The sequence below is a fragment of the Leptodactylus fuscus genome, chromosome 7 (assembly GCF_031893055.1).
Source record: "Leptodactylus fuscus isolate aLepFus1 chromosome 7, aLepFus1.hap2, whole genome shotgun sequence".
NCBI lineage: Eukaryota > Metazoa > Chordata > Amphibia > Anura > Leptodactylidae > Leptodactylus > Leptodactylus fuscus.
The window spans coordinates 30,548,528-30,565,872 of NC_134271.1; the positions used below are offsets into that span (position 1 = coordinate 30,548,528).

The 17,345-nt window shown below is 47.9% G+C and overlaps 1 protein-coding gene and 13 non-coding genes across 14 annotated transcripts in view; 7 read left to right on the top strand and 7 right to left on the bottom strand.

The window, feature by feature from the left end:
• Positions 1-430: 430 nt before the first annotated feature.
• Positions 431-504, top strand: TRNAT-AGU (transfer RNA threonine (anticodon AGU)). The gene has a single exon. It is a non-coding gene; the product is annotated as a tRNA-Thr (tRNA).
• Positions 505-875: 371 nt separating this feature from the next.
• On the bottom strand, positions 876-957 carry TRNAS-GCU (transfer RNA serine (anticodon GCU)). The gene has a single exon. It is a non-coding gene; the product is annotated as a tRNA-Ser (tRNA).
• An 852-nt stretch (positions 958-1,809) lies between these two features.
• On the top strand, positions 1,810-1,883 carry TRNAT-AGU (transfer RNA threonine (anticodon AGU)). The gene has a single exon. It is a non-coding gene; the product is annotated as a tRNA-Thr (tRNA).
• A 371-nt stretch (positions 1,884-2,254) lies between these two features.
• TRNAS-GCU (transfer RNA serine (anticodon GCU)) lies at positions 2,255-2,336 on the bottom strand. The gene has a single exon. It is a non-coding gene; the product is annotated as a tRNA-Ser (tRNA).
• An 852-nt stretch (positions 2,337-3,188) lies between these two features.
• Positions 3,189-3,262, top strand: TRNAT-AGU (transfer RNA threonine (anticodon AGU)). The gene has a single exon. It is a non-coding gene; the product is annotated as a tRNA-Thr (tRNA).
• Positions 3,263-3,633: 371 nt separating this feature from the next.
• On the bottom strand, positions 3,634-3,715 carry TRNAS-GCU (transfer RNA serine (anticodon GCU)). Its single transcript has one exon. It is a non-coding gene; the product is annotated as a tRNA-Ser (tRNA).
• Positions 3,716-4,567: 852 nt separating this feature from the next.
• TRNAT-AGU (transfer RNA threonine (anticodon AGU)) lies at positions 4,568-4,641 on the top strand. The gene has a single exon. It is a non-coding gene; the product is annotated as a tRNA-Thr (tRNA).
• Positions 4,642-5,012: 371 nt separating this feature from the next.
• Positions 5,013-5,094, bottom strand: TRNAS-GCU (transfer RNA serine (anticodon GCU)). Its single transcript has one exon. It is a non-coding gene; the product is annotated as a tRNA-Ser (tRNA).
• A 2,676-nt stretch (positions 5,095-7,770) lies between these two features.
• TRNAS-GCU (transfer RNA serine (anticodon GCU)) lies at positions 7,771-7,852 on the bottom strand. Its single transcript has one exon. It is a non-coding gene; the product is annotated as a tRNA-Ser (tRNA).
• A 2,676-nt stretch (positions 7,853-10,528) lies between these two features.
• On the bottom strand, positions 10,529-10,610 carry TRNAS-GCU (transfer RNA serine (anticodon GCU)). Its single transcript has one exon. It is a non-coding gene; the product is annotated as a tRNA-Ser (tRNA).
• An 852-nt stretch (positions 10,611-11,462) lies between these two features.
• TRNAT-AGU (transfer RNA threonine (anticodon AGU)) lies at positions 11,463-11,536 on the top strand. Its single transcript has one exon. It is a non-coding gene; the product is annotated as a tRNA-Thr (tRNA).
• Positions 11,537-12,841: 1,305 nt separating this feature from the next.
• Positions 12,842-12,915, top strand: TRNAT-AGU (transfer RNA threonine (anticodon AGU)). The gene has a single exon. It is a non-coding gene; the product is annotated as a tRNA-Thr (tRNA).
• A 371-nt stretch (positions 12,916-13,286) lies between these two features.
• TRNAS-GCU (transfer RNA serine (anticodon GCU)) lies at positions 13,287-13,368 on the bottom strand. Its single transcript has one exon. It is a non-coding gene; the product is annotated as a tRNA-Ser (tRNA).
• An 821-nt stretch (positions 13,369-14,189) lies between these two features.
• LOC142212577 (cathepsin W-like) overlaps positions 14,190-17,345 on the top strand; it is a 32,779-nt gene continuing 29,623 nt past the window's right edge. Inside the window, exons 1-2 of the mRNA XM_075280537.1 lie at positions 14,190-14,261; positions 14,404-14,458. Of these exons, the coding sequence (XP_075136638.1) occupies positions 14,190-14,261; positions 14,404-14,458 (127 nt within the window). The remainder of the gene's footprint in view (positions 14,262-14,403; positions 14,459-17,345) is intronic.

The window sequence follows — 17,345 nt, forward strand, 5'->3', positions numbered from 1 at the left end:
TTAAATGTCACGACTCGCAGGGACTTCCTATTATTAAATGTTGCTGCCGAGTACGGAATAGAAGTGAAGGTCTCTTAGCTTTTGCAAAGGCAACCCCGTGAAACTCACTGCGGATGTTTGGGGGGCGTGAAGGGAAGGGGAGGGGGGACTTCTATTGTCCACATGGGTCCTCCTGGCGAGGATGGGATAAAAAGGCAAACGCTGTAAGGGCTGCGTCAAATAATACAGGCGCGCAGAAATTGGAGTCATCCATTAGAGATGCCGTTTGGCAGGCTTCCCGGCGGCGGTTTATTCGCAGGGCGCTGTGGCTTGGTCGTTTCAAGCGCCTGTCTAGTAAACAGGAGATCCAGCGCTTTCTTTCTGTGGCACTGTGGCTTGGTTGGTTAAAGCGCCCGTATTGTAACCCGTGCACCCGGCGGCTTCCTCATGTGGCGCTGTGGCTTAGTTGGTTAAAGCGCCTGTCTAGTAAACAGGAGATCTTGAGTTCGAATCTCAGCAGTGCCTAACTTCCCTATTTTCAGCTTTTCACGCAAAATGATAAGGAGGCGTTTGACATCGAACTTGCCTTTCCCACAGCCCAAAGATAGACCCATGGCGGGATAAAGAATGTGTATTGGCTAATGGCGGGAAAAGGAGGAACTCTGTCACCACTTTCTTTAGAGGATATAGGATGGCATCAAGCCAGACAAATGAAAAGAGAGGTGACTTCCTAGTGCCCCCCTTCATCGGCCACACCATCCATCCAGACGTCATTGCAGAGTTTGCCAACGGCCCTTCTTGAATGGTGATTGCGAATGTCCGTGCTCTGGGCATCCGCTGGCAGACAAAAGAGGCTCAGCAAAGCAAGTTTCCAAGTGGGAAACGTCAGAAAGAATCGACGAGGATGGGATTCGAACCCATGCATGCAGAGCACAATGGATTAGCAGTCCATCGCCTTAACCACTCGGCCACCTCGTCCTGGCGGCGGCCGATTCCCAACATCCCCAAAAGAATTTTGAGGAGCCTTGGGCTGCGTTTCCACTCAACCTCGTGTAGCGTCGTTCATTGGCCCAGTGGGCTTTATCTCACCTCCTACGGTATATAATGTCTTTCTAGTGGAAAGTCAACCAGAGATAAACACACGCCAAGGGTTTAAATGCCAAAATGTCTCTAGTCATCAATAGTTCTTACTCATGTCTGTACTTCCCTGGCATTCCTTCAATCAGTCTATTCCTTAAATATGCCGTGAAAGCAAGACAGATCTCGATGCATGCTGCGCTGGCTCAATCAGCCACGCCACCACAAATCTCTAGCCCTCCACATGCGTCCAACTGCTGTGGCATTCTGCCAATTTGTCCGTGCGGTTTCAAGCAACGCCTTTCCCAAAAAGATTTGATTTCTTAAATGTCACGACTCGCAGGGACTTCCTATTATTAAATGTTGCTGCCGAGTATGGAATAGAAGTGAAGGTCTCTTAGCTTTTGCAAAGGCAACCCCGTGAAACTCACTGCGGATGTTTGGGGGGCGTGAAGGGAAGGGGAGGGGGGACTTCTATTGTCCACATGGGTCCTCCTGGCGAGGATGGGATAAAAAGTCAAACGCTGTAAGGGCTGCGTCAAATAATACAGGCGCGCAGAAATTGGAGTCATCCATTAGAGATGCCGTTTGGCAGGCTTCCCGGCGGCGGTTTATTCGCAGGGCGCTGTGGCTTGGTCGTTTCAAGCGCCTGTCTAGTAAACAGGAGATCCAGCGCTTTCTTTCTGTGGCACTGTGGCTTGGTTGGTTAAAGCGCCCGTATTGTAACCCGTGCACCCGGCGGCTTCCTCATGTGGCGCTGTGGCTTAGTTGGTTAAAGCGCCTGTCTAGTAAACAGGAGATCTTGAGTTCGAATCTCAGCAGTGCCTAACTTCCCTATTTTCAGCTTTTCACGCAAAATGATAAGGAGGCGTTTGACATCGAACTTGCCTTTCCCACAGCCCAAAGATAGACCCATGGCGGGATAAAGAATGTGTATTGGCTAATGGCGGGAAAAGGAGGAACTCTGTCACCACTTTCTTTAGAGGATATAGGATGGCATCAAGCCAGACAAATGAAAAGAGAGGTGACTTCCTAGTGCCCCCCTTCATCGGCCACACCATCCATCCAGACGTCATTGCAGAGTTTGCCAACGGCCCTTCTTGAATGGTGATTGCGAATGTCCGTGCTCTGGGCATCCGCTGGCAGACAAAAGAGGCTCAGCAAAGCAAGTTTCCAAGTGGGAAACGTCAGAAAGAATCGACGAGGATGGGATTCGAACCCATGCATGCAGAGCACAATGGATTAGCAGTCCATCGCCTTAACCACTCGGCCACCTCGTCCTGGCGGCGGCCGATTCCCAACATCCCCAAAAGAATTTTGAGGAGCCTTGGGCTGCGTTTCCACTCAACCTCGTGTAGCGTCGTTCATTGGCCCAGTGGGCTTTATCTCACCTCCTACGGTATATAATGTCTTTCTAGTGGAAAGTCAACCAGAGATAAACACACGCCAAGGGTTTAAATGCCAAAATGTCTCTAGTCATCAATAGTTCTTACTCATGTCTGTACTTCCCTGGCATTCCTTCAATCAGTCTATTCCTTAAATATGCCGTGAAAGCAAGACAGATCTCGATGCATGCTGCGCTGGCTCAATCAGCCACGCCACCACAAATCTCTAGCCCTCCACATGCGTCCAACTGCTGTGGCATTCTGCCAATTTGTCCGTGCGGTTTCAAGCAACGCCTTTCCCAAAAAGATTTGATTTCTTAAATGTCACGACTCGCAGGGACTTCCTATTATTAAATGTTGCTGCCGAGTATGGAATAGAAGTGAAGGTCTCTTAGCTTTTGCAAAGGCAACCCCGTGAAACTCACTGCGGATGTTTGGGGGGCGTGAAGGGAAGGGGAGGGGGGACTTCTATTGTCCACATGGGTCCTCCTGGCGAGGATGGGATAAAAAGGCAAACGCTGTAAGGGCTGCGTCAAATAATACAGGCGCGCAGAAATTGGAGTCATCCATTAGAGATGCCGTTTGGCAGGCTTCCCGGCGGCGGTTTATTCGCAGGGCGCTGTGGCTTGGTCGTTTCAAGCGCCTGTCTAGTAAACAGGAGATCCAGCGCTTTCTTTCTGTGGCACTGTGGCTTGGTTGGTTAAAGCGCCCGTATTGTAACCCGTGCACCCGGCGTCTTCCTCATGTGGCGCTGTGGCTTAGTTGGTTAAAGCGCCTGTCTAGTAAACAGGAGATCTTGAGTTCGAATCTCAGCAGTGCCTACCTTCCCTATTTTCAGCTTTTCACACAAAATGATAAGGAGGCGTTTGACATCGAACTTGCCTTTCCCACAGCCCAAAGATAGACCCATGGCGGGATAAAGAATGTGTATTGGCTAATGGCGGGAAAAGGAGGAACTCTGTCACCACTTTCTTTAGAGGATATAGGATGGCATCAAGCCAGACAAATGAAAAGAGAGGTGACTTCCTAGTGCCCCCCTTCATCGGCCACACCATCCATCCAGACGTCATTGCAGAGTTTGCCAACGGCCCTTCTTGAATGGTGATTGCGAATGTCCGTGCTCTGGGCATCCGCTGGCAGACAAAAGAGGCTCAGCAAAGCAAGTTTCCAAGTGGGAAACGTCAGAAAGAATCGACGAGGATGGGATTCGAACCCATGCATGCAGAGCACAATGGATTAGCAGTCCATCGCCTTAACCACTCGGCCACCTCGTCCTGGCGGCGACCGATTCCCAACATCCCCAAAAGAATTTTGAGGAGCCTTGGGCTGCGTTTCCACTCAACCTCGTGTAGCGTCGTTCATTGGCCCAGTGGGCCTTATCTCACCTCCTACGGTATATAATGTCTTTCTAGTGGAAAGTCTACCAGAGATAAACCCATGCCAAGGGTTTAAATGCCAAAATGTCTCTAGTCATCAATAGTTCTTACTCATGTCTGTACTTCCCTGGCATTCCTTCAATCAGTCTATTCCTTAAATATGCCGTGAAAGCAAGACAGATCTCGATGCATGCTGCGCTGGCTCAATCAGCCACGCCACCACAAATCTCTAGCCCTCCACATGCGTCCAACTGCTGTGGCATTCTGCCAATTTGTCCGTGCGGTTTCAAGCAGCGCCTTTCCCAAAAAGATTTGATTTCTTAAATGTTACGACTCGCAGGGACTTTCTATTATTAAATGTTGCTGCCGAGTATGGAATAGAAGTGAAGGTCTCTTAGCTTTTGCAAAGGCAACCCCGTGAAACTCACTGCGGATGTTTGGGGGGCGTGAAGGGAAGGGGAGGGGGGACTTCTATTGTCCACATGGGTACTCCTGGCGAGGATGGGATAAAAAGGCAAACGCTGTAAGGGCTGCGTCAAATAATACAGGCGCGCAGAAATTGGAGTCATCCATTAGAGATGCCGTTTGGCAGGCTTCCCGGCGGCGGTTTATTCGCAGGGCGCTGTGGCTTGGTCGTTTCAAGCGCCTGTCTAGTAAACAGGAGATCCAGCGCTTTCTTTCCGTGGCACTGTGGCTTGGTTGGTTAAAGCGCCCGTATTGTAACCCGGGCACCCGGCGGCTTCCTCATGTGGCGCTGTGGCTTAGTTGGTTAAAGCGCCTGTCTAGTAAACAGGAGATCCTGAGTTTAAATCTCAGCAGTGCCTACCTTCCCTATTTTCAGCTTTTCACGCAAAATGATAATTAGGCGTTTGACATCGAACTTGCCTTTCCCACAGCCCAAAGATAGACCCATGGCGGGATAAAGAATGTGTATTGGCTAATTGCGGGAAAAGGAGGAACTCTGTCACCACCTTCTTTAGAGGATATCGGATGGCATCAAGCCAGACAAATGAAAAGAGAGGTGACTTCCTAGTGCCCCCCTTCATCGGCCACACCATCCATCCAGACGTCATTGCAGAGTTTGCCAACGGCCCTTCTTGAATGGTGATTGCGAATGTCCGTGCTCTGGGCATCCGCTGGCAGACAAAAGAGGCTCAGCAAAGCAAGTTTCCAAGTGGGAAACGTCAGAAAGAATCGACGAGGATGGGATTCGAACCCATGCATGCAGAGCACAATGGATTAGCAGTCCATCGCCTTAACCACTCGGCCACCTCGTCCTGGCGGCGACCGACTCCCAACATCCCCAAAAGAATTTTGAGGAGCCTTGGGCTGCGTTTCCACTCAACCTCGTGTAGCGTCGTTCATTGGCCCAGTGGGCCTTATCTCACCTCCTACGGTATATAATGTCTTTCTAGTGGAAAGTCTACCAGAGATAAACCCATGCCAAGGGTTTAAATGCCAAAATGTCTCTAGTCATCAATAGTTCTTACTCATGTCTGTACTTCCCTGGCATTCCTTCAATCAGTCTATTCCTTAAATATGCCGTGAAAGCAAGACAGATCTCGATGCATGCTGCGCTGGCTCAATCAGCCACGCCACCACAAATCTCTAGCCCTCCACATGCGTCCAACTGCTGTGGCATTCTGCCAATTTGTCCGTGCGGTTTCAAGCAGCGCCTTTCCCAAAAAGATTTGATTTCTTAAATGTCACGACTCGCAGGGACTTCCTATTATTAAATGTTGCTGCCGAGTATGGAATAGAAGTGAAGGTCTCTTAGCTTTTGCAAAGGCAACCCCGTGAAACTCACTGCGGATGTTTGGGGGGCGTGAAGGGAAGGGGAGGGGGGACTTCTATTGTCCACATGGGTCCTCCTGGCGAGGATGGGATAAAAAGGCAAACGCTGTAAGGGCTGCGTCAAATAATACAGGCGCGCAGAAATTGGAGTCATCCATTAGAGATGCCGTTTGGCAGGCTTCCCGGCGGCGGTTTATTCGCAGGGCGTTGTGGCTTGGTCGTTTCAAGCGCCTGTCTAGTAAACAGGAGATCCAGCGCTTTCTTTCCGTGGCACTGTGGCTTGGTTGGTTAAAGCGCCCGTATTGTAACCCGGGCACCCGGAGGCTTCCTCATGTGGCGCTGTGGCTTAGTTGGTTAAAGCGCCTTTCTAGTAAACAGGAGATCCTGAGTTCAAATCTCAGCAGTGCCTACCTTCCCTATTTTCAGCTTTTCACGCAAAATGATAAGGAGGCGTTTGACATCGAACTTGCCTTTCCCACAGCCCAAAGATAGACCCATGGCGGGATAAAGAATGTGTATTGGCTAATGGCAAGAAAAGGAGGAACTCTGTCACCACCTTCTTTAGAGGATATAGGATGGCATCAAGCCAGACAAATGAAAAGAGAGGTGACTTCCTAGTGCCCCCCTTCATCGGCCATACCATCCATCCAGACGTCATTGCAGAGTTTGCCAACGGCCCTTCTTGAATGGTGATTGCGAATGTCCGTGCTCTGGGCATCCGCTGGCAGACAAAAGAGGCTCAGCAAAGCAAGTTTCCAAGTGGGAAATGTCAGAAAGAATCGACGAGGATGGGATTCGAACCCATGCACGCAGAAGACAATGGATTAGCAGTCCATCGCCTTAACCACTCGGCCACCTCGTCCTGGCGGCGGCCGATTCCCAACATCCCCAAAAGAATTTTGAGGAGCCTTGGGCTGCGTTTCCACTCAACCTCGTGTAGCGTCGTTCATTGGCCCAGTGGGCCTTATCTCACCTCCTACGGTATATAATGTCTTTCTAGTGGAAAGTCTACCAGAGATAAACCCACGCCAAGGGTTTAAATGCTAAAATGTCTCTAGTCATCAATAGTTCTTACTCATGTCTGTACTTCCCTGGCATTCCTTCAATCAGTCTATTCCTTAAATATGCCGTGAAAGCAAGACAGATCTCGATGCATGCTGCGCTGGCTCAATCAGCCACGCCACCACAAATCTCTAGCCCTCCACATGCGTCCAACTGCTGTGGCATTCTGCCAATTTGTCCGTGCGGTTTCAAGCAGCGCCTTTCCCAAAAAGATTTGATTTCTTAAATGTCACGACTCGCAGGGACTTCCTATTATTAAATGTTGCTGCCGAGTATGGAATAGAAGTGAAGGTCTCTTAGCTTTTGCAAAGGCAACCCCGTGAAACTCACTGCGGATGTTTGGGGGGCGTGAAGGGAAGGGGAGGGGGGACTTCTATTGTCCACATGGGTCCTCCTGGCGAGGATGGGATAAAAAGGCAAACGCTGTAAGGGCTGCGTCAAATAATACAGGCGCGCAGAAATTGGAGTCATAAATTAGAGATGCCGTTTGGCAGGCTTCCCGGCGGCGGTTTATTCGCAGGGCGCTGTGGCTTGGTCGTTTCAAGCACCTGTCTAGTAAACAGGAGATCCAGCGCTTTCTTTCCGTTGCACTGTGGATTGGTTGGTTAAAGCGCCCGTATTGTAACCCGGGCACCCGGCGGCTTCCTCATGTGGCGCTGTGGCTTAGTTGGTTAAAGTGCCTGTCTAGTAAACAGGAGATCTTGAGTTCGAATCTCAGCAGTGCCTCCCTTCCCTATTTTCAGCTTTTCACGCAAAATGATAAGGAGGCGTTTGACATCGAACTTGCCTTTCCCACAGCCCAAAGATAGACCCATGGCGGGATAAAGAATGTGTATTGGCTAATGGCGGGAAAAGGAGGAACTCTGTCACCACCTTCTTTAGAGGATATAGGATGACATCAAGCCAGACAAATGAAAAGAGAAGTGACTTCCTAGTGCCCCCCTTCATCGGCCATACCATCCATCCAGACGTCATTGCAGAGTTTGCCAACGGCCCTTCTTGAATGGTGATTGCGAATGTCCGTGCTCTGGGCATCCGCTGGCAGACAAAAGAGGCTCAGCAAAGCAAGTTTCCAAGTGGGAAACGTCAGAAAGAATCGACGAGGATGGGATTCGAACCCATGCATGCAGAGCACAATGGATTAGCAGTCCATCGCCTTAACCACTCGGCCACCTCGTCCTGGCGGCGACCGATTCCCAACATCCCCAAAAGAATTTTGAGGAGCCTTGGGCTGCGTTTCCACTCAACCTCGTGTAGCGTCGTTCATTGGCCCAGTGGGCCTTATCTCACCTCCTACGGTATATAATGTCTTTCTAGTGGAAAGTCTACCAGAGATAAACCCATGCCAAGGGTTTAAATGCCAAAATGTCTCTAGTCATCAATAGTTCTTACTCATGTCTGTACTTCCCTGGCATTCCTTCAATCAGTCTATTCCTTAAATATGCCGTGAAAGCAAGACAGATCTCGATGCATGCTGCGCTGGCTCAATCAGCCACGCCACCACAAATCTCTAGCCCTCCACATGCGTCCAACTGCTGTGGCATTCTGCCAATTTGTCCGTGCGGTTTCAAGCAGCGCCTTTCCCAAAAAGATTTGATTTCTTAAATGTCACGACTCGCAGGGACTTCCTATTATTAAATGTTGCTGCCGAGTATGGAATAGAAGTGAAGGTCTCTTAGCTTTTGCAAAGGCAACCCCGTGAAACTCACTGCGGATGTTTGGGGGGCGTGAAGGGAAGGGGAGGGGGGACTTCTATTGTCCACATGGGTCCTCCTGGCGAGGATGGGATAAAAAGGCAAACGCTGTAAGGGCTGCGTCAAATAATACAGGCGCGCAGAAATTGGAGTCATCCATTAGAGATGCCGTTTGGCAGGCTTCCCGGCGGCGGTTTATTCGCAGGGCGTTGTGGCTTGGTCGTTTCAAGCGCCTGTCTAGTAAACAGGAGATCCAGCGCTTTCTTTCCGTGGCACTGTGGCTTGGTTGGTTAAAGCGCCCGTATTGTAACCCGGGCACCCGGAGGCTTCCTCATGTGGCGCTGTGGCTTAGTTGGTTAAAGCGCCTTTCTAGTAAACAGGAGATCCTGAGTTCAAATCTCAGCAGTGCCTACCTTCCCTATTTTCAGCTTTTCACGCAAAATGATAAGGAGGCGTTTGACATCGAACTTGCCTTTCCCACAGCCCAAAGATAGACCCATGGCGGGATAAAGAATGTGTATTGGCTAATGGCGGGAAAAGGAGGAACTCTGTCACCACCTTCTTTAGAGGATATAGGATGGCATCAAGCCAGACAAATGAAAAGAGAGGTGACTTCCTAGTGCCCCCCTTCATCGGCCATACCATCCATCCAGACGTCATTGCAGAGTTTGCCAACGGCCCTTCTTGAATGGTGATTGCGAATGTCCGTGCTCTGGGCATCCGCTGGCAGACAAAAGAGGCTCAGCAAAGCAAGTTTCCAAGTGGGAAATGTCAGAAAGAATCGACGAGGATGGGATTCGAACCCATGCACGCAGAAGACAATGGATTAGCAGTCCATCGCCTTAACCACTCGGCCACCTCGTCCTGGCGGCGGCCGATTCCCAACATCCCCAAAAGAATTTTGAGGAGCCTTGGGCTGCGTTTCCACTCAACCTCGTGTAGCGTCGTTCATTGGCCCAGTGGGCCTTATCTCACCTCCTACGGTATATAATGTCTTTCTAGTGGAAAGTCTACCAGAGATAAACCCACGCCAAGGGTTTAAATGCCAAAATGTCTCTAGTCATCAATAGTTCTTACTCATGTCTGTACTTCCCTGGCATTCCTTCAATCAGTCTATTCCTTAAATATGCCGTGAAAGCAAGACAGATCTCGATGCATGCTGCGCTGGCTCAATCAGCCACGCCACCACAAATCTCTAGCCCTCCACATGCGTCCAACTGCTGTGGCATTCTGCCAATTTGTCCGTGCGGTTTCAAGCAGCGCCTTTCCCAAAAAGATTTGATTTCTTAAATGTCACGACTCGCAGGGACTTCCTATTATTAAATGTTGCTGCCGAGTATGGAATAGAAGTGAAGGTCTCTTAGCTTTTGCAAAGGCAACCCCGTGAAACTCACTGCGGATGTTTGGGGGGCGTGAAGGGAAGGGGAGGGGGGACTTCTATTGTCCACATGGGTCCTCCTGGCGAGGATGGGATAAAAAGGCAAACGCTGTAAGGGCTGCGTCAAATAATACAGGCGCGCAGAAATTGGAGTCATAAATTAGAGATGCCGTTTGGCAGGCTTCCCGGCGGCGGTTTATTCGCAGGGCGCTGTGGCTTGGTCGTTTCAAGCACCTGTCTAGTAAACAGGAGATCCAGCGCTTTCTTTCCGTTGCACTGTGGATTGGTTGGTTAAAGCGCCCGTATTGTAACCCGGGCACCCGGCGGCTTCCTCATGTGGCGCTGTGGCTTAGTTGGTTAAAGTGCCTGTCTAGTAAACAGGAGATCTTGAGTTCGAATCTCAGCAGTGCCTACCTTCCCTATTTTCAGCTTTTCACGCAAAATGATAAGGAGGCGTTTGACATCGAACTTGCCTTTCCCACAGCCCAAAGATAGACCCATGGCGGGATAAAGAATGTGTATTGGCTAATGGCGGGAAGAGGAGGAACTCTGTCACCACCTTCTTTAGAGGATATAGGATGACATCAAGCCAGACAAATGAAAAGAGAAGTGACTTCCTAGTGCCCCCCTTCATCGGCCATACCATCCATCCAGACGTCATTGCAGAGTTTGCCAACGGCCCTTCTTGAATGGTGATTGCGAATGTCCGTGCTCTGGGCATCCGCTGGCAGACAAAAGAGGCTCAGCAAAGCAAGTTTCCAAGTGGGAAACGTCAGAAAGAATCGACGAGGATGGGATTCGAACCCATGCATGCAGAGCACAATGGATTAGCAGTCCATCGCCTTAACCACTCGGCCACCTCGTCCTGGCGGCGGCCGATTCCCAACATCCCCAAAAGAATTTTGAGGAGCCTTGGGCTGCGTTTCCACTCAACCTCGTGTAGCGTCGTTCATTGGCCCAGTGGGCCTTATCTCACCTCCTACGGTATATAATGTCTTTCTAGTGGAAAGTCTACCAGAGATAAACCCACGCCAAGGGTTTAAATGCCAAAATGTCTCTAGTCATCAATAGTTCTTACTCATGTCTGTACTTCCCTGGCATTCCTTCAATCAGTCTATTCCTTAAATATGCCGTGAAAGCAAGACAGATCTGGATGCATGCTGCGCTGGCTCAATCAGCCACGCCACCACAAATCTCTAGCCCTCCACATGCGTCCAACTGCTGTGGCATTCTGCCAATTTGTCCGTGCGGTTTCAAGCAGCGCCTTTCCCAAAAAGATTTGATTTCTTAAATGTCACGACTCGCAGGGACTTCCTATTATTAAATGTTGCTGCCGAGTATGGAATAGAAGTGAAGGTCTCTTAGCTTTTGCAAAGGCAACCCCGTGAAACTCACTGTGGATGTTTGGGGGGCGTGAAGGGAAGGGGAGGGGGGACTTCTATTGTCCACATGGGTCCTCCTGGCGAGGATGGGATAAAAAGGCAAACGCTGTAAGGGCTGCGTCAAATAATACAGGCGCGCAGAAATTGGAGTCATCCATTAGAGATGCCGTTTGGCAGGCTTCCCGGCGGCGGTTTATTCGCAGGGCGCTGTGGCTTGGTCGTTTCAAGCGCCTGTCTAGTAAACAGGAGATCCAGCGCTTTCTTTCCGTGGCACTGTGGCTTGGTTGGTCAAAGCGCCCGTATTGTAACCCGGGCACCCGGCGGCTTCCTCATGTGGCGCTGTGGCTTAGTTGGTTAAAGCGCCTGTCTAGTAAACAGGAGATCCTGAGTTCGAATCTCAGCAGTGCCTACCTTCCCTATTTTCAGCTTTTCACGCAAAATGATAAGGAGGCGTTTGACATCGAACTTGCCTTTCCCACAGCCCAAAGATAGACCCATGGCGGGATAAAGAATGTGTATTGGCTAATGGCGGGAAAAGGAGGAACTCTGCCACCACCTTCTTTAGAGGATATAGGATGGCATCAAGCCAGACAAATGAAAAGAGAGGTGACTTCCTAGTGCCCCCCTTCATCGGCCACACCATCCATCCAGACGTCATTGCAGAGTTTGCCAACGGCCCTTCTTGAATGGTGATTGCGAATGTCCGTGCTCTGGGCATCCGCTGGCAGACAAAAGAGGCTCAGCCAAGCAAGTTTCCAAGTGGGAAACGTCAGAAAGAATCGACGCGGATGGGATTCGAACCCATGCACGCAGAGCACAATGGATTAGCAGTCCATCGCCTTAACCACTCGGCCACCTCGTCCTGGCGGTGGCCGATTCCCAACATCCCCAAAAGAATTTTGAGGAGCCTTGGGCTGCGTTTCCACTCAACCTCGTGTAGCGTCGTTCATTGGCCCAGTGGGCCTTATCTCACCTCCTACGGTATATAATGTCTTTCTAGTGGAAAGTCTACCAGAGATAAACCCACGCCAAGGGTTTAAATGCCAAAATGTCTCTAGTCATCAATAGTTCTTACTCATGTCTGTACTTCCCTGGCATTCCTTCAATCAGTCTATTTCTTAAATATGCCGTGAAAGCAAGACAGATCTGGATGCATGCTGCGCTGGCTCAATCAGCCACGCCACCACAAATCTCTAGCCCTCCACATGCGTCCAACTGCTGTGGCATTCTGCCAATTTGTCCGTGCGGTTTCAAGCAGCGCCTTTCCCAAAAAGATTTGATTTCTTAAATGTCACGACTTGCAGGGACTTCCTATTATTAAATGTTGCTGCCGAGTATGGAATAGAAGTGAAGGTCTCTTAGCTTTTGCAAAGGCAACCCCGTGAAACTCACTGCGGATGTTTGGGGGGCGTGAAGGGAAGGGGAGGGGGGACTTCTATTGTCCACATGGGTCCTCCTGGCGAGGATGGGATAAAAAGGCAAACGCTGTAAGGGCTGCGTCAAATAATACAGGGGCGCAGAAATTGGAGTCATCCATTAGAGATGCCGTTTGGCAGGCTTCCCGGCGGCGGTTTATTCGCAGGGCGCTGTGGCTTGGTCGTTTCAAGCGCCTGTCTAGTAAACAGAAGATCCAGCGCTTTCTTTCCGTGGCACTGTGGCTTGGTTGGTTAAAGCGCCCGTATTGTAACCCGGGCACCCAGCGGCTTCTTCATGTGGCGCTGTGGCTTAGTTGGTTAAAGCGCCTGTCTAGTAAACAGGAGATCCTGAGTTCGAATCTCAGCAGTGCCTACCTTCCCTATTTTCAGCTTTTCACGCAAAATGATAAGGAGGCGTTTGACATCGAACTTGCCTTTCCCACAGCCCAAAGATAGACCCATGGCGGGATAAAGAATGTGTATTGGCTAATGGCGGGAAAAGGAGGAACTCTGTCACCACCTTCTTTAGAGGATATAGGATGGCATCAAGCCAGACAAATGAAAAGAGAGGTGACTTCCTAGTGCCCCCTTTCATCAGCCACACCATCCATCCAGACGTCATTGCAGAGTTTGCCAACGGCCCTTCTTGAATGGTGATTGCGAATGTCCGTGCTCTGGGCATCCGCTGGCAGACAAAAGAGGCTCAGCAAAGCAAGTTTCCAAGTGGGAAATGTCAGAAAGAATTGACGAGGATGGGATTCGAACCCATGCATGCAGAGCACAATGGATTAGCAGTCCATCGCCTTAACCACTCGGCCACCTCGTCCTGGTGGCGGCCGATTCCCAACATCCCCAAAAGAATTTTGAGGAGCCTTGGGCTGTGTTTCCACTCAACCTCGTGTAGCGTCGTTCATTGGCCCAGTGGGCCTTATCTCACCTCCTACGGTATATAATGTCTTTCTAGTGGAAAGTCTACCAGAGATAAACCCACGCCAAGGGTTTAAATGCCAAAATGTCTCTAGTCATCAATAGTTCTTACTCATGTCTGTACTTCCCTGGCATTCCTTCAATCAGTCTATTCCTTAAATATGCCGTGAAAGCAAGACAGATCTCGTTGCATGCTGCGCTGGCTCAATCAGCCACGCCACCACAAATCTCTAGCCCTCCACATGCGTCCAACTGCTGTGGCATTCTGCCAATTTGTCCGTGTGGTTTCAAGCAGCGCTGTCTTCTGTCCAGTTCTCGGATAGAAGACGGAAACCTGCAAAGTGGAGATTGGGCGCAGGTGTGAACCCGCCCTAACATGTAAATCACTTATGCAGATTTGGAGACTAATTATTTTTCTAATTTTCTTTTTTTCCCACTCACCACTGACTAATGAACGAGTAAGTATGACCTTTATTCTATGACTTTTATCCTCTACAGATCGACAATGAAGTCAGAAGTGTACTTTAATACATATATTACAATATCTTTTGATATCACCACCTCTTACTCTATTCTTTGCTTCTTTCATGCCTTGTGTTCTTGGTGTTTCTACTGGATGTGGTTTTTCTTTTAACCATGCGTTTACTTTCACATTTACTGAGTGATATATAACCATTCTCACTTTTATTCTTCTTCAGATTGTATTCTGGACACTTCAAGATGTTTCTCATCTTCGGGCTCTTCATTCTATCGGCCATTTTTACGGAGGCCGAGTCCTCCAATTTTGAAATGGTGCTTATCTATGCAATAAGCTTTCTTATACCATCTTTTTTCATTTATTTTTATATTTTATGCTCTGTTCACAGCAATAACCAATAGTTATGTGACAAGCGCTACCTATATACCTAATAATTGGATTTTTATCTCCTTTCAGGTGCAATTTACAAAGTTTGTAAAGCAATTTAAGAAGAATTATAAAAGTCTCCAAGGTAAGTTTCATGGTAGACCTGGGTTTGATTAGATGCTAATAATAAAAATGGGTCACATGAGTGTAACTATAGGGAGCACAGATAGAATTGTGCCCAAATTCTGGATTCTGAAGTGGCCCAGTAGGCTTTCCCATATATATATGGAGAGAAGTACTATATTCTACTGTGTGATAGTTTAAGGAATCTGTAAGATTGCATTGGAGCTCAGGTGTTTTATCTTCCAGTAACTGTTTTATATTATTGTTTGACTCTTGTGTAATATTATTTTAGATCAGGGGTCCCAAACCCGTGGCCATTATCTGCTGCCCGTGGCCTTCTCCCCAGGTCTGACGATCAAGCTGAGATCAAAGCAATGAAAGCCTTACCTGGGTCTACAACTTTCCAATTTTGTGGGCCACAGGGGTAGGATATACAATTAAGCTTGGGGTAGCTTGAGAGTTTATATTTACCTCTTTGCTTACTGGCACCTGTTGCTCTCTTCCACTTCTTTGGGTGCACTGCTGAGACATATGTGTGCCCAGAGAAAACTGTGCCCCCTGTGTAAATTATGTGGGGCCACTTCTAGAGGACCTTAAACTTTGTGGGACCACTGTTAGAGGACAGTAAACTATGTTTGGTCACTGCTAGGAGACATTAAACTGTGTGGGGCCACTGCTGGGGATACTGTACTGTGTGGGATCACTGCTGCAGGGCATTAAACTGTATGGGGCCGATTTTTGTATACGGTTCTTTGTCCTCTATTTTGAAAAATTTAATAAAAATCACAGTTGAAAAAAAAAAACCTGTATAGAGCCACTGCTGGGGGATATTAAACTGTGTGGGGCCACTGCTGGGGGATATTAAACTGTATGGGGCCACTGCTGGGGGATATTAAACTGTGGGGGGGTCACTTCTGGAAGAGGTTAAACATTGTGGGACCACTGTTGGGGGAACATTGCAATGTATGGAGCCACTGATGGTGGATAATAAACTATATGGGGCCAATGCCGGGTGACATTAAACTGTGTGGAGTCACTGATGGAGAGCAATAAATTGTATGGGGCCCCTGCAGGTGGACTTTATACTATGTAGGGCCCAAGCTGAGGGACTTTAAACTGTGTGGGGCCACTGCTGGGGGGAATTAAATTATGGGGGCCACTAGTGGGAGACATTAAACGGTGTGGGGCCACTGCTAGGGGGTATTAAACTGAATGGGACCACTGCTGGGGGATGTTAAGATGTGTGGGGTCACAGCTTCAGGATATTAAATTGTGTGTGAACACTACTGGAACACGTTAAACTTTATGGGACAACTGTTAGCGGTACATTGCATTGGAGATGGTTTTGTGAAAGGTCCTCTTAGTCATGTATGTTATGTTATATTTTTTATCTTATAAAAATTGTAATTTATGACTTTATAGGAAAAAAAATTTTTTACATTTATAGTTAAACATAATAGAAATAAGAACCAACTGTATTATTTTATGTAGAAGATGTTGCATACTTTGTAGCAGAACAGTGTTTAATACAGTGCAAACATTGCAAATCCAATAACCAACCAAGGTTTGCTTCTTGTGATATACAGTGTTGGTCAAAAGTATTAGCACCCCTGCAATTCTGTCAGATAATACTCATTTTCTTCCAGAAAATGATTGCAATAACAAATTCTTTGGTATTATTATCTTCATTTAATTTGTCTTCAATGGAAAACCACAAAAAGAATTGTCAAAAAGCCAAGTTGGATATAATTCCACAGCAAACATAAAAAAGGGGGTGGACAAAAGTATTGGCACTGTTTGAAAAATCATGTGATGCTTCTCTAATTTGTGTAATTAACAGCACCTGTTACTTACCTGAGGCACCTAACAGGTGGTGGCAATAACTAAATCACACTTGCAACCAGCTGAAATGGATTAAAGTTGATTTAACCTCTGTCTTGTGTCCATGTGTGTACCACATTGAGCATGGAGAAAAGAAAGAAGTCCAAAGAACTGTCTGAGGACGTGAGAAGCAAAATTATGAGGAAGCATGAGCAATCTCAAGGCTACAAGTCCATCTCCAAAGACCTGAATGTTCCTGTGTCTACCGTGTGCAGTGTCATCAAGAAGTTTAAAGCCTATGGCACTGTGGCTAACCTCCCTAGATGTGGACAGAAAAGAAAAATCGACGAGAGATTTCAACGCAAGATTGTGCGGATGGTGGATAAAGAACCTCGACTAACATCCAAACAAGTTCAAGCTGCCCTGCAGTCCGAAGGTACAACAGTGTCACCCCGTACTATCCGTCGACATCTGAATGAAAACGGACTGTATGACGAGTATTATCTGACAGAATTGCAGGGGTACCAATACTTTTGGCCAACACTGTAGTCAGACATGTTCTGTTTTATGAATTAAAGTAGATTCACATCTGCGCCAATGTTTCTGTTTTCTGTTACGTTAGTCATCTTGTTACCAGTAATAGAAGAGGAATATCAGCACAGATGTGAACAAAACCTTAAATAAATGAAGATAAGATCTATATGTAATTTGTTTCAGCAGATGTTATATTGTGTTACAGCAATATGGAAAGATACATATATTTTGGCAAGGTATACATTCATTATAAGATCACAGACTTCACAGTAAAACCACAGCTCAAACTATTCTCAGCCAACATCAATCATGTAACCCTGTGGTTGGAATTTTTTCATACATAATATATCACACTTTTTAATAGGTAACAAATAAGTGAATAACACCACATATTCCTTTGGTCTTTGCAAAAACCTATTGTAAAGTTTCTTCTAGCAGATAACACATGGCAGCGCTGAACACATATAAATATTATACTTGAGCTCCCATAGGTATACGTGTAAGCGGCCGAACACCAAGGGGTTAAGCACAGTGAATATTTGATGCGCTTAACC